The sequence below is a fragment of the Pelobates fuscus genome, chromosome 4, assembly GCF_036172605.1.
Source record: "Pelobates fuscus isolate aPelFus1 chromosome 4, aPelFus1.pri, whole genome shotgun sequence".
Classification (NCBI taxonomy): domain Eukaryota; kingdom Metazoa; phylum Chordata; class Amphibia; order Anura; family Pelobatidae; genus Pelobates; species Pelobates fuscus.
The window spans coordinates 246,388,047-246,411,879 of NC_086320.1; the positions used below are offsets into that span (position 1 = coordinate 246,388,047).

At 41.6% G+C, this 23,833-nt stretch overlaps 1 protein-coding gene across 1 annotated transcript in view; it reads left to right on the top strand.

The window, feature by feature from the left end:
- ADCY1 (adenylate cyclase 1) overlaps positions 1 to 23,833 on the top strand; it is a 1,733,599-nt gene that overhangs the window by 1,540,095 nt on the left and 169,671 nt on the right. The window contains exon 18 of the mRNA XM_063452027.1: positions 14,389 to 14,503. Coding sequence (XP_063308097.1) covers positions 14,389 to 14,503 — 115 coding nt within the window. The remainder of the gene's footprint in view (positions 1 to 14,388; positions 14,504 to 23,833) is intronic.

The following is a 23,833-nucleotide window of genomic DNA, read 5'->3' on the forward strand; positions in this document are numbered from 1 at the left end:
TCTCCAGATAGAAGAGTTTACCCCCCTCTGGGTATGCTAAACAGGGTGCCTGAGTGAGCTTCCTCCTCAGTTCACTTACCGCTAGGTCCTGAAGCTCCCCCCAGTTCCAGGTAGTTTCCTTTTTAAGCAGGTGTAAGAGTGGTTTCGTTATTTCTGCATAGTTATCTATAAACTTACGGGAGTAGTTAGTCATACCAAGGAACGATCTTAATTCCCTGATGTTTGAAGGTGTTTTAGCCTTTAGTAAGGCTTCAACCTTCTTCCTCTGGGGATTTAATCCTTCAGAGGTTACCTCATGTCCGAGGAAATTGACATGGGTGCGGCACCATTGTGCCTTTTGTAAAGACAGTTTAATCCCTGCCTCTCTTAACTGAGTGAGAACATGTCTAATCTCTATGATATGGTTATCAAAGGAAGTGCTTTTCAGCAAGACATCGTCGACATATGATAACGTTCCTCTCTCGAGTGCGTCAGGCATAGCTTTATGCATGAACACAGCAAATTCATGACCAGAGTTTATGTAACCGAAAGGCATACGGGTCCAGGTATACTGCTGCTTTCCAAATGTGAAGGCCAATTTGTATTGGTCTTCATTATGGACTGGTACAGTCCAATATCCCTGCGCACAGTCAATGGCAGTGAATATTTTGGATCCCTGATAGACGCGTTTATTTAGCTGTCGTAAGTCAGCGCATAAACGCCATTGTCCGTTTCAGAATCCCTAAGATCGGATTATTATACGAACTGTGCACTGGACGTATAATTCCCCTTTCCTTTAGATTCTGAATGATGTCTTGTAGACCATCGTATGACGCTAATGGGAGTCTATATTGTTTGATAAATACAGGTGGTAAATTTGGATCAGTTTGTATTCTAGCTACGTGGAGGTTAGTTAACCCACAGTCGTAGGAATCTTTGGCAAAAATATCTTGGAATTCCAAAAGGATTTCCTTTAGCTGCTGTCGCTCAGCATCGTTGGAGCAACCGTCAGCTAAAGATATTTGCTCTTCTAGCCTTTCCTGAAATCCTGGAAAGATTTCAGGCTGGCCTATCTCATAAGCTTCTTCAAGCCTAGAAGCTAGGTCAGTTCGGTGTTGACTTACCTTTTCTCTTTGGTCGTGATACTCTTGTGATTCCTGCTCATTGAGCGGATGATCGAAGGTGATTGATGCTTCTTTGATTTTACACGAGCCGTCTTCGACGTTGAAGGGATATACAGATAGGATAGTGAATAATCCTTCTGGGGAGGAATGGAATAATTGATCGACAATTTCGTCCTCAGTTAAGTATTCTTCAGGGATGAGGCCTATAATTTGGTTTTGGAAACCAAATGTATAGTACTCAGCATCCAATGCTAGACCTAATAATGTTCCTTTTGGTAAAGTAACACTATTGGGTGTAACATTGTTGACCATTATATAGGTGGGATTCTTACCAATACTTACCATTGGTGTGTGTGTTACCACCATCCCTAATTGTTGTATCCTGTTGGATAAACAGATTAGGGCATGAGAGTTTTCTAATCTCTGACCCTCCTTGACCTGTAGGAGTAAAAGAAAATTACTTGTCCCTTGTGGAATGGTTATATCATCAGGTACTTGGATACTTACCGCATATGGGAGTATTTGTCCTGATTTCAGGGCGTTTTCCTCGTGTAGGTATCCACAAGGATTACCTTTTAACCTTGTCCACAAGTTGGAATTAATCAGGTCAAGGTGTATGGCAAAGCGATGTATGACATCATTGCCAATGTAAACCTGATAGCGAGGTTCGTCTATCACTAGGAATAAATGTTTAACTGTCTTATTTCCGATGGAAATAGATAGTAAACAGTTTGCTATCACATTGTGACTCTCTGATTCGCCATCCAGATTCTGGATCCACCTGTCATGTGGGGAAGCGTACCTGATCATTTTAGGATTAGCGATCTGCTTTAACAGACTTCTGCTAATATAGCTGTTCTCACTCTTTAAGTCCAGCTTTGCATTCCTATTTCTTCCTAAGTCATTTATTTGAATAGGAAAGAATAAGTTATCATTAACCCTTTCAATTCTGGCAAGGAATTGAGCATGACCTGCCAGATCTACAGATTCAACATAGTCCCTGTGGAGAGAAATGGTTAAAACATCACCTTCCAGAGAGATATTCTGGATTCTCTCTGGAGCGATTCTTACGGAATGCTCATCTACAGGTGCGATTGCGTCATTCACCTGCAGGATAGTCACGTCGGGTGACTGACTATTCCTAAAATGTACCTCTATTGAGTCAGGTCTTTCTTCTATTACATGGCAGTTACGATCAGATTGTACATGTGATTTCTCATAGGTTATAGGAACCTTAGCTTGCGACCATACAATTCCATTCACACAGTCAATAATTGTGTTAAGTCTTCTGAGTATGTCTATACCCAGAATCAGTCGGTTATAGGGGAGATCTACCACTATCACCGGGTGCCTAAAGGTTTTGTTACCTATTTTAAACTTTAACCAGGTATTGCCAATAACATGAAGGGCATTTCCTCCTACACTCAACAGAGCATTGGGGAAATCTCTTAGCTTCGGCTTATCCGTTGCTAAGTCCATTACCTGCTGGAAGTAGGTATTGGATAAGATAGTGGCTTGTGAACCAGTATCTATTAACCCTTTGAAAGGCTGGGATAGCGAATCCTGTATTTCTACAGACATGTAGTACCTTCCTTCATGTTCTTCTAATTCACATAAGAATTTGGAATGTGTCAACATATTACTTGTTTTCCATACATTACCGGTCACAGCAGTAGTTTCTACCTGTACTGAGGAATGCTCAGTCTTACCCACAGGCCCATCCTTTGTAGGAATATCTTGAACTGTCAAGCGGGAACTAGTGGTCGGCATCTCATCAGTTAACCCTTCCAGGTCTGGATCCTGGAAACTAGTGGTTGCTGGGGCTATTTTAGCCTTTGGCTGAAATGAAAAAACAGAGGAACACGTTGCGCCTCCTTCACCCGGAAGTGAAGTGACGGAATAGGCAATAGGTTTCCTAACACAACTATCGTTTATTTGACTGTTAGTACCTGGAAAGGAAACAGGGTTAGGCATTACATCTACTGACAACCTATCCTGTTTAGTCACTGTAGCTATATTTGCTGCGGCACTTGTTGTTGCTGTTGCAATTGCACAGGTGTCTCTGCAATTTGAGCTGTTCCTAAAAAAGGATTGATAGCAAAGGCTTGGTTAATCTTTGTTATTTGCTCCATTAATTTGCCCATCTGATCTGTCAATTGACCAACCTGACGACGCAAATTATTTCCCCCATTGCCGTTTTGTCTTTGACCATTAGAGTTTGGCTGGGATGGCTGAGACTGCTGGGAGTTACTGGAATCAGATTGGTTGTTTCTGTTTCCATATCTCCTATTTCCCTGAGGATTCCTTCTCCATTGGGAATTGCCTGGGTTTTTATTAACCCAGGGGCGTTTATTAAACATAGAAACATAGAAACATAGAAACATAGAAATCATAGATTATTATTCCCATTGGAATTGGATTTTTCAGAGTTATTGTCAGAGGAGTTTGCAGAATTGCTTCTGGCGTTTTCCTGTTTCTGAGGCTTTGGTGTTTTCAAAGCCTCAGAATAGGTCCTCTTTTTCTGTTGGGTTTCTAAACCTAACTGAATTTTAGTCTCTGACACCATTTTATCACCAGGTTTCTTAACCTTTGGCTGATTTTCGTCATGTGCATGGTGTATGGTATACAATTTCATGCACTGACTGACTAGCCATTATAATGGTAGCTTACAATCATAATCTCTTGCGAGATTCATTTGTATGTTTACAGGCATGGCATGAAAATACAGATCTTTGAAATCTGTGCTTTCATACCTGGGTTTTCTTTGGGCCACGGAGTATGCATTCTTAAGAATTACTAAAAATTCTCTGGGGCTTTGATCTGGACGGCACTTTAAATTATAAAGCGCCTTCTTTGCAGAAGCAACGGTTTTATACTTACCATATTCCATGATTATTTCATATTTCATCTTGGACCAGGACATTAACTGCATAGCTTGAAGACTCTCTAGATAAACACGGCACATTGAATCAAAGGTCCATGTAATGAACCATTTCTTTTGAATGTCATCATACATGCCCAATGCATTCATTGCTCTATCATAATTTTCCAGATGTTCAGATATGTTTCCTGAACCTCTAGAAAATTGTGGGACAGTCTCTCTAAGGAACTTAACAACCTTTGGCGATTCATAAACAGGCGTCGTTGATTTGCGATTTCTGTTTCTGTTTGTTTCCCTGCGATGTGGTAAACGTCTATGCGATCTGTCTGCTGAAGAGGAATTAGATCCATACAACAGTGCAGATGGCATATCAGTCACATGGCCTTCAGAGTGGACAGTGCAATCACTTTCACTCCCATCACTCTGAGCTTCTTGTTCACTGTCACAATTCTGATCAGCATCAGAATCCTGCCAGTGCACAGAACCATGTCTGTTTTCATTCCTATCACCTTGAACTGGACTCTCCCTCTCAAGTTTGGCCAAGACAGCTTTTTCAAACTGTTCTGCCCAAGATTGCCAAGGTTGTTTGGCAATGCCAGGAGATGGAGAATTCTGTTTCACAGGTGATATTCCTGAATTACTCACCTCATTCCTTACAGACTGTTTTATGAAAACCTGGTCTGGTGTGGGAAAATCATGACAAGGAGGGGATTTATAGATAGTCTTTGTGACGAAACCAATCTCGCCACATTGTATTGGAGGAGCCTGGTTGCCCGCCTGCTGCCTTTGGACTATGGCCCTGGGAGATTGGGCCCTTTACAAACAGTATTCGGCCCTAACAGAGTGCATGTCACTCATTCTGGCCCTTTAAATACAGTGGGGCCATTCGGTACTTGCCCTGTGTGAGCAGTGATACCCCCCAGATAGCTATGCCATGGAGCCTATTCATATAATGAAAGACTATGGGAAAGACTTTGGCTCCATGGCAATTAAACTGTATTTGTGTGGTCTGCGTGCCATTCACCTAATAATGTGCACGCAGACCTGAGCTATCTGGGGATATGTTAAATGTCTGTGTTTAATGTATAAAATATGACTTTATGTATTTTAAAGAGTTTTATGTTGTTTTGCAACCATGTGGTTAATGGAGTCTGCCTCTAGTCCTGGATAATTAGATTTCTTCTCCAATTATCTCCAGGGCAGAAGGGAGGAAGCCAGGATGCATTGTGGGGATGTTTTACTTTTACTGTTTGAGCCAGGGGGAATAAAATATACTTTTATTAACTTTTGAACCCCTGGTCTGATTCATGCCATTTTTTAATATGTTGTTCCCCTGAATGGATTGATTGTGGATATGTATTTTTATGTGAATGTGATGTATGGTTTTAAAGTTATGAAAGTTGTGTAAAAGTATATTTTGAACTGTACACATAATGGGATTAAGTGTCACACTAAGGGGAGGGGATGTGTGGGAGGTAACATCTATGTTATTGGTTATTTTATGCCTCCCCCTGGGTGTGGCCTGTATGTGTACTCATGTAATAAAAACCAGGCTGGGTGCCCAGCACCTCAGACCACTGCTTGACCTTCAACACGGAGCCTTGTCTCGTTCTTGGGGGGATTCACTGTATGCTGTTGGAGATTTGACTGCTAGGAGTGTAAGCTGATGTCTGCTTTTCCTATTCATCTGCTAGCAGCTATTTGTGAGGTTCCAGCTGGAGTGCTACCTTATTCACCTATATCCAGTTTGTGAGTTCTGATGTTCTGCAGTAGCTGTGCCTTTCTGAGAAAAGGGGATTATCGCCTAAACTGGGTTTTATCCTCTTGTGTGTGAAACGGTCCGTTACAATTGGTGGCAAGCGGCGGGATCGTTCCTACAGCCAGAAGGACAGCTACAGAACACCATTTCTTTGGATTTACAATTTGAGGACAACGCATGTCTGAGTACAGCGACCCTGACAGCACCAGGATGGAACCAGCAGTGGAGTACAATAAGGGTGACATGGATGACCGGGATGCAATAAGGAAAGGCATCTGGTACCAGGCCCTGGATAATGTACAATACCAGCGGGGTGAGAGTCTCCCCAGTGAAGAGCAGCGGTTGCAGAAGCAAGTGGCCCTGCGGATGCCCTTCCTGGGAGAGCAGCCCCTGGAGGAATGGGTGAAGGAACTAGAGCACCGGGTATGGCAGGAGCTATGGCTGGAGGATGCCTACCAGGCGCTCTGGTGGTATATGGCACAGTATATACCCTGGACAGACGAACATGACAAGCCAGAGGGAGAGGAGTTTGATGGTCCTGGCTTGTTATGGGAGTCCTTTGCAGAGCCTGGCTTCGGGAGCCCTGCGCAAACCAGACTGCAGGACATTTTCTATGAGAGGGAGGCTAGACATGAGTGGGATGACCCCCATGAGGTAGAGCAAGACCTGGCTCACCTAGCAACCCTGGAGTGGGAACTGGAGCAAAACTACCAAGATCTCTTCCACTTCATTGGGAAGGCTCAGCAGGACAGTAAGGTGACAGACCCAGATCCAGACCCCTTCCGCTGGGAAGATATTGTAGAGATTTACTGGGAAGAACCCCAGGTGGCCGGTAGAGATGGGACCGAGGTCTCTCCACCGGTCCTGCAGGGAATTGGGAGCCCAGTCTCCATTCCCCAGCGGCAGGCTGAGTTACAGGGGGCAGAGGTAGTTGGTCCTACCCCCCAGCAGCAGAGTGATATGCCAGGAAGGCAGTGTGAAGTGCAGGGAGAGGAGAGCAGCGTCCTCCCTCCCCAGCGGCAGGCTGAGTTACAGGGGGCAGAGGTAGTTGGTCCTACCCCCCAGCAGCAGAGTGATATGCCGGGAAGGCAGTGTGAAGTGCAGGGAGAGGAGAGCAGCGTCCTCCCTCCCCAGCGGCAGGCTGAGTTACAGGGGGCAGAGGTAGTTGGTCCAACCCCCCAGCAGCAGCGTGAATTTTTGGGAATAGAGAGCACAGTCTCCTTTCCCCAGCGGCAGAGTGTCCAGCAGGGAATAGAGAGCCCAGTCTTCTTTCCCCAGCAGCAGGACACTGTATTGGGAGAAGAGACAGTCGGTCTCCCTCCACAGATGATGGAAGTATGTATGGGAGAGGAGCTTGCTACCACCTCTCCCCAGTGGCGGATCATTGATATGCAGGGAATAGAGAGCCCAGTCTCCTTTCCCCAGCGGCAGAGTGTCCAGCAGGGAATAGAGAGCCCAGTCTCCTTTCCCCAGCTGCAGGACACTGTATTGGGAGGAGAGACAGTCGGTCTCCCTCCACAAAGGTGGAAAGTATGTATGGGAGAGGAGCTTGCTACCACCTCTCCCCAGCTGCGGATCCGTAATGTGCAGGGAATAGAGAGCCCAGTCTCCTTTCCCCAGCGGAAGAGTGTTCTAGTGGGAGAGGAGCCTGTTACCCCCTCTCCCCAGCGGCAGCTTAATATACCAGGGGGAGACTGTAAACCCCCCACCGGTGCAGATGGGACCGTGGTCTCTGCACTCACCACACAGGGGGTAGGGACGGTCGGTCCTACCCCCCCACGACAGAGCTGTGTATCCAAGGGGGAGACAACCGGTCTCCCCACTCAGCAGCAGAGCTATGCAACTAAGGGGGAGACAGTCCGTCTCCAGCAACCAGGCTCCAACCAGACTACTCCGGTGGTAGTGCTGGCACCAGGACAGAGTACCGCTGGTCTCTGCCCACTCAGCAACCCACCAAGGCAGCCTACCAGTCCCCTACACAGCCGTGGTGAGGCACCTGGACATGGACAAACTTCTCCTCTACCCAGGTGTAGTAACTATTTATTGTGGGTGGGCTGTACTGTTTTTTTTGCTTTATGGGTGGGTTGCTGGACTAACAAGGGCACTAACCGGCAGGAGGTCAGGTACCCTGTTAGTCTTTTTGGAAAGGGGGAGAGATGTGACGAAACCAATCTCGCCACATTGTATTGGAGGAGCCTGGTTGCCCGCCTGCTGCCTTTGGACTATGGCCCTGGGAGATTGGGCCCTTTACAAACAGTATTCGGCCCTAACAGAGTGCATGTCACTCATTCTGGCCCTTTAAATACAGTGGGGCCATTCGGTACTTGCCCTGTGTGAGCAGTGATACCCCCCAGATAGCTATGCCATGGAGCCTATTCATATAATGAAAGACTATGGGAAAGACTTTGGCTCCATGGCAATTAAACTGTATTTGTGTGGTCTGCGTGCCATTCACCTAATAATGTGCACGCAGACCTGAGCTATCTGGGGATATGTTAAATGTCTGTGTTTAATGTATAAAATATGACTTTATGTATTTTAAAGAGTTTTATGTTGTTTTGCAACCATGTGGTTAATGGAGTCTGCCTCTAGTCCTGGATAATTAGATTTCTTCTCCAATTATCTCCAGGGCAGAAGGGAGGAAGCCAGGATGCATTGTGGGGATGTTTTACTTTTACTGTTTGAGCCAGGGGGAATAAAATATACTTTTATTAACTTTTGAACCCCTGGTCTGATTCATGCCATTTTTTAATATGTTGTTCCCCTGAATGGATTGATTGTGGATATGTATTTTTATGTGAATGTGATGTATGGTTTTAAAGTTATGAAAGTTGTGTAAAAGTATATTTTGAACTGTACACATAATGGGATTAAGTGTCACACTAAGGGGAGGGGATGTGTGGGAGGTAACATCTATGTTATTGGTTATTTTATGCCTCCCCCTGGGTGTGGCCTGTATGTGTACTCATGTAATAAAAACCAGGCTGGGTGCCCAGCACCTCAGACCACTGCTTGACCTTCAACACGGAGCCTTGTCTCGTTCTTGGGGGGATTCACTGTATGCTGTTGGAGATTTGACTGCTAGGAGTGTAAGCTGATGTCTGCTTTTCCTATTCATCTGCTAGCAGCTATTTGTGAGGTTCCAGCTGGAGTGCTACCTTATTCACCTATATCCAGTTTGTGAGTTCTGATGTTCTGCAGTAGCTGTGCCTTTCTGAGAAAAGGGGATTATCGCCTAAACTGGGTTTTATCCTCTTGTGTGTGAAACGGTCCGTTACAGTCTTTTCTTTCATTTTTGTGCAACTTTTTGGCACAGAATGATGGCTATCAACCTCACTGCCTGATTCCTGGCTTTCCTTTTCATATTTATCCAATTGCATTTTGAGCTGATTTATTTCCTGTGCATATTTATCCATCAAAGCTGTCATTTCTTTTTCATGATCAGCCTGACGAGTTTTATGCTCAGCAAGTAAATCTTGGTATTTCCCATCTTGAATGCCAAATTGTTCACTGTACGTGTCCAGTTTGGTATTCAATACCTTGTTTTCATCTAACGCCTTAAGAAGTGCTGTCATAAAGAAAGGCCAAGAGTGTATTATGTACCCCATCTTTTTCTCTATGTTCTTTTGTTCAGCAATTACTTTAAGGTTTCTTAGTATGTGTTCATCAGTTATCATCGTGCATTTAGCATCCCATTCAATACTTTTTAACCAAACATCATAGCTTAAATAATTTTTCATATGTTTATGAATATTGATTAGAGCATTTTTTCTTAGGTCTTCAATTATTTCACAATTATCTGTTACAGATGTATCGCTGCCGCTGGCCATATTTTATACAGTGATTTAATCTCAATACAAAACTCTTTTCTATATTAAGATTAATATTGCATGAATTACACAAATATTATTATTGTATATGGAATATAATTTCAACTTAAACGATCTCAGCAGCGTGCCTCCAATTTGTGGGGATATTTATGGGATATTAATTGTAAACAGAGAGAATTACCCACTAATTTAATTCTCAGATCCCTAATCGTTATCGTTATAAGTGAAATGTATAACCATATACCGGTAATTAAAATCACAAATTGTTATAAAAATATAATTTTATTTTTAACATTTTAAATTAATAATGATGAGTAACATGCATGATAATAATCAATGGAATTCGAGTATAACAATATGCAATACAATATGGCAATAATCAATGAATATTCAGTATAAAACAATATGCAATACAATAGGCAATTTACTTCCTGGTTAGTACAGCATAGACTCCATTAGCTGTCAAGACTGATTTACGATAGGTTTCAGAGAAGGAATGTGAGTTTCACACTGAGCTGCAGTGTAGGGCAATAGAACTTAGCTAGCAGTTAGAAATAACCCTTGCAGTGCTGGCTAGACCTCCTAAGTAGTTAAGATCTACTCTTGTGTGATTTTAATTAAAATAACATTTAACCAGTCATCAACCATTTCCTTGATTTTATCCAATGAGAGAAATCTACTATGTTATATTAGCTGATATTTTATTAATTTGTCTAAACAGATATTTTATCTCATTTTAGAGCCAATCAATACAGCTGGATAAATGGTCATGATATGCTAACGTGCTATTAATCACACAAATACATTAATGGCTATATCAATCCCAGCTGCAGATGGGATGCTATAACCATATATATATATCCTTTAATAATTAAGATTTCTAAATATGAAATCTAATCACGATTTATCCAGTCATATATCATGCTATTAATTTTAATTAATTTAAATTAATTAATTAAATGCCTGTATATTTACCAGTTAAGTAGATATTTTCATCAGATATCCTCAGGTAGCTAAGTGTCATGGATCTCTTTCTCTGCATGGAGTGTAAGAGTTTCTTGGTTACTCTGATCGCCCGATTCTGCCTGGATCTCTCTGAATCCCCAGAGTGTTGTAATGTCTTTCTCTTCAATCTTTGAATTTTCGACTCTTCCCTTGTCTTAACTTTTTAAAGGGGAAATTCCTCTAAATGATAGCCAATCACAAATGTGGGGTGTGGTTGCCTTCTAGGTAACCATTCTAGTATTCAAACTCAAGAGGGCAGCCTTGTTCCACTACACATACCTATCCAGGAAAGAGTTAACTTTTCCTGGTGGCTATTTTTGACGTCATTTACGTTATCTTTATGGTGGCTATAACTTTATATTTTCTGTCAGATCACAGGGTCTTTCTCAGTTTTGTCCAGACTATGCGTCTGCAAATTCTGCTATAATTCCTAAAATTGATAGTTTGTGAACTAAGTTTCAACTTAAACTATAATGGGACGTTGTACAATATCGAAAGTAAAATTTAATTATTTAATCCTCTGTCACCCAGGTCTGGGTTTTTAAGAATGTATTATATTCCATTAGCAATTAGACAGTCTGTCCACCCCCATTCTCAATGTCTTATCTATTTGGTTTGTTTATATATACATTCCATTCAGCTCTGGCTAAGCGGTCAGTTTTAGAGAAAGGATAGAAATTCTGTGTCTCTTTGTTAACTTGCAGATACAAAATGGAGTCTGGTCTATTTAGATTGACTTCAGAATATACACTTTGTATTTCTATCATAGCACAAAATGTCTGCCGATATAAATACCCTGACAGTCATGCTTATAACAATAGATAATAAAGTCATATATTAATATACTTGTACAATATAAGTGATAGTATCTATCAAATTATTCAAAATATTTAGATTATATATAAACACTAAAAATAAAAAAGGACAACAAGTAACAACAAAAACGAAAAAGAAGGAAAAAGAGAAGGAGGAGAAAATATAAAAATAAAAATAAAAATTCAACATATAAAACAAACACAGATATAAATATATAATTAGATACGGAATTAAAAAAATCTAAATTCTAATTTTTTTCTCGCTCTTTCCTTCCTTTTGGCCTGTGGAGAGAGGGGAGAACAGTCAAGAGATATGGTTAATTCGTACTTGAGTATTTGGAAGTCCAAAGGGACCAAACTTTTTTATTTTTCCTAGGCTGCGAGTTAAAAACATAACTCGTCTCCATTTTATGCTGGAATTCAATTTGGGCCATAATTTATATCCAGTCAGGAGGTATAGGAGATTTCCAACATCTAGCAATGTTAATTTTGACTGCAGAGAAAACATGGGTCAAAAGTCTGCTTAGATTGTTATCCTGTGTAGGGAGGCCGATATTAAATAGAAACATTTGTGGACTAATTTCCTTTATATCATGGTATAAGGATTTTACCAAATCGAACATCTGTGTTTTTAAGTTGTTTAGTCTAGGGCATTCCCACCATATGTGATATATTGTACCATCTTCCAGTCCACATCTCCAACAAATTTTACTATGAATAGGGTCGATCTTATGCATTCTAACTGGAACAAAGTACCATCTATAGATTAGTTTAAAGTTGGTTTCCAATAGTGATACATTATGAATAGATTGTTTTACTAGTTGAATACCTCTAGTCCATTCTACAAAAGGTATGGGTTTACCAATATCGATTTCCCATTTATTAAAGGAAGGGATTTGAGGATCCTGGTCGATTAGATCGAATACTATAGAAAATCTAGTAATGCTCCCTTTTTTTTGGCTATTAGCAATTTGGAAGGTTATATAATGTTCTTTACATATTAATTTGGACATTAAGAAATTCTTTAGTCTTAGATATTTAAATATATCACTTATGGGTATGTTATATTTTAATTGTAGTTGGTTAAGTGTAGTCAATTTAAATCCTTCATATAAGTCTGATATCTTTCTTATCCCTAGTTGGAACCAGGATTTGATATCTAAATCAATCAATACATAACGTAAAACTTCTGAGCGCTTTTTGGACATCTTGTGCGCTCAGATTCAAGATATCTGGGGATATGTTGGACATATAGGTAAAATACTATAGTATATGGGTTATCTATTTTTATGTGATTTTTGTTATATATTCAACTGCAGAATATTTCCTGTACCTGGAGATAATTAAGTTACTGTAACCACTTAAGCTAATTATCTCCAAGATAGAGGGGAGGGTTCAGAAAGATGCACTTTGTTCGGATTGGTTTATGTCCCTTGTAACACTGTGTTCCATTACGTCCAGAGTGGTGTGCCCCTGGCCTGAGAATGTGTATATAAGCAATGCCTTTCTGTTCAATAAACCAGACTTCTTACCCTCAACTCACAGTCTCGACTCGTGTTGTAGGGAAATGCTGATCACTAGCTCTGCTCAGAGCTCCAGGAATATGTTACACTTGCAGGAAGATTGTTAGGTGCTGAATTGGAACTACTTACCGCTCTCCTGGATCGGGGACAAGGACATCCAAGTGGTCCAACTCTCAGCGAACCTGAGGCAACAGTAACAGTAGCATTTTGCCTCGGTCACCACCTCTTGCTGGCAATGGCACATGATCAATGCCTATGAATTTCAAAGTTGATAAGGCATGGCCCAGTTGTAGAAAGTGTTTTGCCATGGGTCTGTCTGACTTTCCATCTCTGTAAGCTAATCTGATTCTGGAGCTGTGTCCTCTTATCCACTCACATAAGGCTGTCTCAGTTTTTCCAATGTAGGAGAGTCTGCAAGGGCAAGTCAATTTGTAAACAATGTGGGATGTATTTCTTATTGGTGTGCGGATGGTTAAATATACATGCTGGTAAAACATGGCTGCATCTGACGCAGCCAAGGTGTCATACTGAACCCCAGTTTTGGACACTATTAGCCTGCATATAGCTTTTAATAGGATCCGTCTGGACTAACAGGTCCTTGAGGTTCCTATTCCTTCTGTAGCAAAGCAGTGGTTTTTTTTTTTAAAGACTTTTGGTAACGTGTCATCGCTTGAGATCACCCGCCAATTCCACCATATTGTATTGGCTATTTGTGGGGTCTTTTGGTGAAACTCCATGGGAAACACTAGTCTTGACGAGCTTACTTCTTTACTGTGAATGCTGACACTCCGTGCTTCTTTAAGTGCTTTCTGTAAGACATCTTTATTGTAGCCTATTTTCATAGAGTAATTTCCTACAGTTGGATTTCTCTAGTTCCATCATTGGAATTATTTCTGATGACATGCATGTATTGTGCTTTTGGAAGAGAATCCTTCAAAGACCTAGGGTGGGCACCAAAGTATTGTGGTCCATTGGTTTAGAGAAAATACTGTACTGTATTTTTGAATCTTCAACAGTAATTTGGAGGTCAAGACAGTGGACTTGATTTGAGTGTATATTTGAAATCAACCTAATAGGTGTAGGTGACTGATTTAGCTTCATAGTCATACACTCTGCTTCTTCTTGTATCCCCTTTCATAAGATTAGCAGATCATCAATGTAGCGAAAGTATCCTGGGGTGTTGTGGCTGTACTGACCCAGTATGTGTTGTTTTTCTGATAAGTGTGATATGTGTTGCTGATAAGATTCAAAAACAAAAATATGAAAGAGTACATCTGGACTATACTGAACATAGAGTATATAAGTGGCTATCCGAAGATAATCAGCAGAGACCGAGACGTCCATGTAAGATAATTATACACTGCTAGTATTATGCATAAATTATAAAATTTGCTAAAATGTTTTCTTAAAAGTCTCTGTAATCCACATAATTCGATAATGTGAACTAAATTGTGTACTTTTGTTTTTTACAGGCAAAAAAATCTATTTATTGTCATTTGAGTACACTTGCAGATTTTTCATTAGAGATGTTCGATGTTCTTGATGAAATCAACTATCAGTCTTACAATGACTTTGTTCTCAGAGTGGGTAAGAATTTTTTTTTTAATGTCCACATGAAAATAATTTTTCTAAATTGTACCTGTGTAGCTATTCAAGAATAAGTTTCTCTAATTTATTATACATATAATTATACATATTGCACATACAATCTTTACCATCATTTAATTTACAGAACATGCCCACAACTTAGAAGATGTTTTTTTTTTTTTTTTTGTGAAGCAAACAACAAATAGGACAAAATAACAGAAAAAGTCAATGTGCATAACTATTCACACCCCCCCCCCCCCTAAATCAATACTTTGCCGTAAAAGGTGGCTCTACAATCACAGCTCCAAGTCGCATTGGACAAGTCTTGATGAGCTTGCCACATCTTACCACTGGGATTTTTGTCCATTCCTCCTTGCAAAACTGCTCCAGCTCCTTCAAGTTGGATGGTTTGTGCTTGTAAATAGCAATCTTTAAGTCTGATCACAGATTTTCTATTGGATTCAGGTCTGGGCTTGGACTAGGCCATTCCAATACATTTACATGTTTCCCCTTAAACCACTCAAGTGTTGCTTTAGCAGTGTGTTTGGGGTCATTGTCCTGCTGGTACAGGTTTTGCTCAAGAATATCCCTGTATTTAGCACCATCCATCTTTCCATCAACTCTGACCAGTTTCCTAGTCCCGGCTGCTGAAAAACATCCCCACAGTATGATGCAGCCACCACCATGTTTCACTGTGGGGATGGTGTTCTTTGGGTGATGTGATATGTTGGAATTGCGCCAGACATTGCGTTTTTTTTTATAATTCTTTATTTTTGTTGTGCTCAGTTGACAGACAGACCTGCATCGCCACAACAGCAAAGACAGGCTAAGTAAACACATATCAAAATGGTGTGGCAGTCCGGATTATTTGCACATTTTTGAAATTTAGACAAAGAGTAGTTAGGGTACTATGCGGTTATATAGGATTCGCCTCAGAGATATACACAAATAGGGATATTTCAAACATAGTAAGACTTAATATATGAAACAACATTAGTATATTGTTATCGGAAATCTCAAGAGATTGAGCTCCCAAGCGATGTATCCTCTATTTTAGCGTAATGATACCAATGTAACAGGTTAAGTATGCACACTTGTGCATGTAAAAAATTAAAGGCAGGTATAACATGGTGACAGAATAGGTATAAACATGCTTGGTTAATCTGCAAGCTTAAGTGCCATGGCATGCCGCCAGGGCTACACACCGAAAATATCCCTCTGGGGCACGACTGTTAGTCTCAATGCAGGGACATCATTGTGCCGTGAGGCTTGGTCGCCCCAAAGGGAGTCACCCCCTCCAGGGGTTAAATTCTCGTTGGTGACTCTATCGTGGGGGTGGGGGGATTTGGAGCCAGCGCGAGACGGGACATCTCGAGCGTGTGCCCGCGAGATGCGTAGGCCTGTTTACATGAAGCGTAGACCATTATAGGTAATGGGGAAACTAAAAGTGGGGATGTATATCCACCCAATTTGACATTTCTAGGTTTGTGATACACTATGCATAACATTAAATTAAAGGAAAAAACACTAGTTAATTAAGCAAAAAAAAAAAACAGAATAAACTTGTATGCTTATGCACCAGGTGTGGTGGTGGAAAATGTGGGTCCCTCTGAGTGGTTAGGCGTCATCTTTGGCTTAAGTCAGTCCCGTGGTATTATCCGTTGGGTGAAGGCGTCGAGGTGGTCTCGGGATGAATTCCGGTACTATGGAGGGATCCAGGTGGGACAGGATGGTGTGTTTCGCTGTTTGGGTGGCTGAGAGGCCCAGCTGTCCAAAAAGAGAGTTCAATTCTTGCGGGCTCCTTGCCTGGTGGGTAGTCCCCTGAAAGGTTACCGTGAGTAGCCTTGATCCTCCCAGTGGTAGGGGATGTTCTTGGCGCGCAGGTGTTGTAGTTGAGGTTGGAGCGATTTGCGTCAGTTGAGAGTGCTCCTCGTTAGGTCAGGGAACAAGGAGATCTGCGATTCCTCAAATATCAAAGGGGATCTTACTCGGCCTGCTGCCAGCAGTGTGGCTTTGTCTTGAAGAGACTGGAACCGCACAATTAGGTCTGCAGTGGCTATGGGTGTTGCTGCTGTGGGTTTTGGCAAGCAGAACAGCCCGTCCTGTTTTATGTTTTTAACCTGCTTAGGCTGTAGCAATGTGGCCAGCAGGCGCCTGATATAGTGCGGGAGGTCTGGTAACCCAACGGTGTCAGGTATTCCTCTAATCTTGAGGTTGTGTTTTCGTCTATTGTCCTCCAGGGCCTCCACCTTCTCAGCGGTGCTTATTTGCTGTTTTTGGAGGTCAGTGACCTTTTGTTCCAGTGTGCTTAGTCGGGTGTCCCGGGTATTTGCTGTGGTCTCGAGGAGATTGCGCCTCGTGGTACTCCTGCTATGGCATCCTTAAAGCAGGCTATATCCATATCCAAGTTCTGTCTGAGTTCCGCGAACATGCTCTTTAGAAGCTCTGTGGTAACTGGATCGCCGGGCGAAGGTGGTTTGGCCATATGCCCCGAGGGCCGGTTCGGGAAGGTCTCTCTCCCATGTCTGTATAGGCGTCGGAGGAGGAATCTGAGAATCCTTCCTCCCTCTGCGCCATTTTCACCCATGCGGCCTTCTGAGAGTTCCGCAGGAGTTCACCAATGTCGTGGCTAGCAGGGGCTTTGTCCGCACTGGGTTTCTTGTTTTTCTGCCCATCGTGGTGTCTTCGATGTGCAGCATAGGCAGTGGGTAGGTAAGTGCCCAATTTCCACCCAAAACTGGTTATTTTGCCTGCTTTGGCAAAGAGCCTTCTGCTCTGGTCTGCAGCTGGCTCCGCCCCCCAGCATTTTCTTTGATGGCTGAAAAAGTTAAATTTTAGTCTTATCAGACCACAGCACCCTCCTCCATACATTTTGGGAGTCTCCCACATGCCTTTTCGCAAACTTAAAACATGCCATGTCTCTGCTGTGGAACTTTGTGGCAAAACTAGCCACTTCAATGTGCAAAGACTATGTTCATTCATTTAATTTGACTTCACGAACAGAACATGGACATATTGTTTGTGAAGTCGAACAAAATACCGAATGAAGGACCACACAAGGGAGTTGTGTGTCTTCAATTAAGAACTGGGAACATAGAGAAACCGCAAACACCTAATGGTTGAATGGGTGGTCGCCTCTCGTATGACCGAACACGTGGCAGCTGCAATCTTGGTGCACGAACGCCCAGCGGTGTTTGGTCGTCGAGTGCATGGAACTAAAATCGGTCACCTGACCTTGCAAACTCCGCTGGACTTCCATACCGTTCATGCAGTCGTTCAGTTCGTTCAAATTGAGCGGCGTTCGCCTAAAGGAAATCACCGACCTTCAGACACACAACTACCCAGTATATAAATATGTATGTTTGTCTGTTCATTCGTATGAACTCCCAAAAGACCGGTCAAAGCCTGCAATTGTCTGGAACTGCTTTGGGGCTCCCTCCTCGTGGCTGACCAGTCCATAACTTCACTCGAATGACTTTTCTTGTCTAACAAATTAATCTGAATGGTATTTCGACAGATTGGGCACTCATATCCCAGCTATCCAGTGAAGTGTATTTCATGGACTTCGGAAAAATATTATACACATTAATATGTTTTAACCAATATTGTGTAATATTCTGTATGGAGAGATAATTTAATTAAAGGTGTGCTCTTACACAATTATCTCTCCAGTAAAGAAAAGTATTATGGGAAATGTTACTGTACACTCCGTTTTCCACAAGGTCCACCAGGGCAAAACCCCTGGAATGTCATTAAGGAATGTCACCTTGCATGGGGATTTGTATAAAACCGTCTGTGGTTCAATAAAAGTTCAGTTGACTCCCAAAACTGTGTTTCGTCCAGTTGCTGGGGAATGGGATTGGAATTACTACGCTACCCTTTATTTATATGCTGACTACATCTACCAGTAGAAATATTGCAGTTTACACTTCAACTCCACTACAAACTCTGCTGCTCTTCCAGGGTTACCTTAGGTCTCTGTGTTGCCTCTCTAATTAATGCCCTCCTTGCCCTGTCCGTGAGTTTTGGTGGGTGGCCGTCTCTTGGCAGGTTTGTTTGCTGTTGTGACATGTTCTTTTCATTTTGATTATGATAGATTTGATGGTGCTCCTGGGGATCATCAAATATTTGGATATTTTTTTATAACCTAACCCTGACTTGTACTTCTCAACAATATTGTCCCTTACATAGAAACATAGAATGTGACGGTAAATAAAAACCATTTGGCCCTGCACCGGCTATAACTACACTACCCTATAGCATCGTACTTTCAATCCTAAATATGCATCAACTCCATAGCAATACTTCTTACGTTATGTACAGCTTGTGACTTGTGTACTTAAAAAGGTACACACGCCATATCAAGAATATAAACCATGCAAATATCCTGACTGCTAGATAAAACCAGCGTAGCTAACTAGATAAGAGTGTATTATGTGTTAAGCATGCGGTCTATGTTTTCCATACCTATAGATCACCTGGACCTCTTCCTCCCCTACTACTTAACCGCTAGCCTGAACATCCATTTATTACTCACAAAGTTTTACTCGTTATAATATAATTAACTATTATTACCAATGTTCAGGGCAGCTTTATAAATCTACGGTATAAGTATGTTTACTATATACAAAAATGTGCTTTTCTATGTGGTACCCAGTCATTAATAGACCAGGTGGCCTCCTCTCTCAAATAATGACCAGCATCCGTAGTCCCCTAACATGTGTTATCTTAGCAACAACCTGAATGTTCCTGCTGCCCCTCTAGGACCAGTCACTTATTGATACACGACACACATAACTTTAATACTTTTCACAGCCCTAGACACATTCTCTACGCCTGCTCTATAAGCCTGTTTTATAAGCCTGATTTCTAAGCCTGATTCATAAGCCTGATTTATAAGCCTGTTTTCTAAGCCTGATATATAAGCCTGTTTTCTAAGCCTGTTTTATACGCCTGTTCTTCATGCCTGTTTCATCTTAAATATACATAAAAGTGCACTGTATATGCAAGCCTCATCACAGCCTATGGATGAACGAGTAAAATCTGTCAGAAGGCTGTTGTGGCACTTGCCGGTATACATGTACCTTGTCTTAACTATGCACAATAAAATAAAGAATTAAAAAAAAAAACAAAAAAAACATTTGGCCCATCTAGTCTGCCCAATATTTCAAAATACTTTGAATTAGTCCCTGGCCTTATCTTAAGTCTAGGATAGACTTATGCCTATCCCACGCATGCTTCAACTCCCTCACTGTGTTAACCTCTACCACTTCAGCTGGAAGGCTATTCCATTCATCCACTACCCTCTCAGTAAAATAATACTTCCTGAAATTATTTTTAAACCTTTGCCCCTCTAATTTGAGACTATGTCCTCTTGTTGTGGTAGAAAAGTCTGTTTTTCTAAAGTCTAAAACTTTTGTTTTTGTGTGGGTAGTTCCTTGGTCTTCATGGCAGCGTTTGGTTTGTGGTGCCTCTTGCTTAGGTGTTGCAGCCTCTGGGGCCTTTCAAAAAAGGTGTGTATATGTAATGACAGATCATGTGACACTTAGATTGCACACAGGTTGATATTATTTCACTAATTATGTGACTTCTGAAGGTAATTTGTTTCACTAGAGCTTTTTATGGGCTTCATAACACAGGGGTTGAATTCAAACACAATTTTCTATTTTCTATTTCTAAAAAAATGTTTTATGTATATATTTTTCTCATTTCACTTTGCCAACTTAGACTATTGTGTTCTGATCCATCACATACAATTCAGATTAATAAAACATTGAATTTAAGGCTGTAATGTAACAAAATAGGTAAAAGGTCAAGGGGGATGAATACTTTTGCAAGGCACTGTATATTTTTATTGTGTAAGCAGAGATGGTATAAATAGTAAACAGTAAACTATCACTCATTTCACGCAGGAATACAAGGCCAATAGACTGGTGTCAATAGAGTGGTGTAAGTGTACAATCCCACACAAATAAACATATTACAGCATGATCAGTTCTGCTTAATTTTAACAGGGTATAAGGGAAAAAAAGCAATTGTAATGACAAGTCACATTAAAAATAAACACTCTGTATAGCAAGTGGTAACGCAAACAAAACAGTATGAGTGATATAAAGAATGGGGGGGGGTAGGGGGTGTGAAGGTCTGAACAAAGACTTCCAACTTTTCTCACGCTAGTCTCTAAAATCTTTAGATGGAATGGGACACTCTAACTGTTCATTTCATACAACACTTCTGATTTATTAAGTTAATTAGCTTAGTTTTTCAAAGTAAATAACCATTTGCATGCTATCAATGTTAAAACAGAACCAATAATATAAAAGATAAGGTATGTATTTGGTTTCACATAGTCACGTGGAAGCAGTAATAATAGGTAAGTTCCAGGATTTAGTGTTTTAAGACCTGTACAGGATTCAATCAGGAGGGTGACTTGTCCCACCATACATGGAACATGGTGCCACAGGCTGATTTACATTGGCAGCAAATCTCTGGTCTTGTTGGGACCATGTACCATCTATAGAGGATTTTCCGTAAAGCTTAACATTGCAATGCGTTTAGTGTATTGCCTCTATGGGCCTCGATTATCATATCCCAATCTTCTGGTGTTATTGTATGGCCTACATCCATTTTACATGCTTTGAGGCAAGACATATTGGAGGGCAGTAGGGGTGTTTGTAGGAGTTTATTTGTATAGATATAAGCATCTTTCAGTGAGTCGCACTGCAACAAATTATTTCAAATCCAGTTAGTCAGGACTATCTAATTATTTAATTGTGTGTACGAGAAGTGGACTATGGAGTTAACGTGTATGTAGATTGTAATTTGGTAAATGGCAATAGTTTTTATTATTTTTGTATAATTGGTTTAGGTGTATCACACTAGCTCTTTTCCATACTTTATAGTTAATTCTTCTATATAATACTTGACAATGCAAATAGGGGATGCTAGCCGATAACGGTGAGTTTAGACAAAGTGAATGTCTATGGTTATCCCAAACTTCAAAATACAAGATTTTGTTGGGCAGCCATGTGGTATCTTTGGACTATGAGATTTAGGAAGCAAAATCATATCAGACCAGTCTAAGTTTGTCCAGTGTTCCTTGAAAAATACCCATTGGGGCTTCACTGGGCCAGAAAGGACAGTCAGGATATTGCTCAATAAAACCACTTGATAGTATTGCTTAATATATTGTAGGTCAATGCCACCTTTGTGTGTTGGATTGAGTTGACCACTCTTTGACGCCTTCTATTTGAGACAAACCCTTTAATTGTTCTTTGCATATTGATGAAGAATTAAACTGGAACTTTGATTGGTAGTGTGGTATATTGCAATTTAGATAGTATGGTCATTTTGACAGAAGCTATTCTGCCCATCCATGATAGCAACTTCCACTTTACCAACATCAATGCAATGGATTGAGCCATGCAAGTATAATTTAAATAGTAAAATTGAGACAGATTATAAGAAAGGGATTGTAACGGACCGCCTGGCACCCCGACCGGGTACCTCCATCTATTGCTGCTTCCTAGTACTTGTGAGTACCATAATCACTGCACTGGAACACCATAACCACCATAGACCCCACAAACCGCCACAGCTTGGTTAGGGTCTCGCCGTCCTCCACCCACCTTGGACCCAAGACCCGGATCCAGCTTCCAGTGGATAGACCTCTCCTAGTCTAGAGAGCATAGCAAGAACAGGGGACAAACCACATCACTTCTTGCCCTCAGTCGCCGTAGCTTGACTGGGGCCCTGGAACCGCCACCTCCTTCCTGGATCTGAAGGGAAAATTAGCTCTGACACCTCCAGGCACTGGACGACACTCAGTCCTGGGAACTCTGGAAAAGAATGGGGAATTAGCTCTAGTCCTTACAAGGACTTTCCCCGTTGAATCTCCTGCAAGCTGGAACAGTAGACACAGGAGCAAATCTTCTTTCCCTCCAATAACAGGACACAGTTTTGGAGTGTAAGCAGGAACAGGAAGTTTAATGGCACACACTGGTCTTTTATACATGTTATACAGCAAAGGTGACGCCCAGGTAGACCTGGTTGGGCACCGAATACAAAACATACAAGCCAATAAAAAAAGAGGTTTACATTCAGACACTTCCATGCAGTGTACACAATCCCTCCCCTCTGCCTGTGATGTAATTAACGAAGACAATGGAATAACTAAATTAACTGTAAGCAGAAAAAACATATATTTTTTACAAACCCCCAAAAGTACCCCAAAATACAACATATCCCCACAGTCACATCCCCTGATAGCCCCCATCTGGGTGCACAACATATCCAAAAATCACCCAGATCGGTTCAGGGGTTCAGGAATTTCCTGGAACTCTTATTTTTGCCCCACCGTGCACATGGTCCCATGCCCAAAACAGTTCCATACACTCGATGACAAAACACTGCTGGACAATTTAAGATGGCCTCTGCCACATGTTTGAATCTGTTACAGTTAAAAGTCCAAGGGGCAGAAACAGTTTTTTTTAAATCCAATATGCCCAAATAATGTTTTTAATGGGCAGTATATCCCAGGGACCATAGTCACAGGGCAAGAGGCTGGCAAGCAGGCCTCTCCAAATCCCAGTGACGAAGGTGCTTTCGTCACAGAGAAGGAATGCTGTGCCGTGGTGTTGGCCCTGAAAAAGCTACAGCCGTATCTTTATGGACAGCCCTTCTCCTTGCTCACAGATCACAACCAATTGGTCTGGCTGAACTGGGTGGCAGGGGACAACGCCAGGCTGCTGCGCTGGAGTTTGGCATGCAGCGCAGTACCACCCAGGGAAGCAGAATGGTAACGCAGACGGGTTATCCAGATAAACTGAACTAGAGAAATGATCCATGAGCAACCCCGGACATCCCCAAGCCGATCCGAGAATGATCAGCCTGTGTATGCCGGCTTGTGGTCACGGGGAGCAGTGTAGCGAAATGGGCTGTCCATACCCCCTTTTTTTGTTGATTATTATTTATTTTATTAGGATTGCAACTGTTCTTTACTTGTAAAACAAGTAACAAGTTATGATCTTATATCATTCATCTGGTTGTTCGGTAATACACCTCTGTTCAGCTATTTCTACTATATAGTTCAGCAGACTAACTAAATACCGAACAACCAAGCCACCCATGTGAGGAGCGTGGCACCAATTAACCTCCCCAACCTGGTTTACACCCTCTAATTGCAAACACATGAACAAAATGGGTGGACTCCTAGGTGGCCGCCATTCGTCATACGAACACGTGGCGGTGGCCATCTTAGCATCTGAATTATACCAGCGGTGTTTGGTGGTCGAGTGGTACCCCACTTCCACTAGAATGTAAGCTCACGAA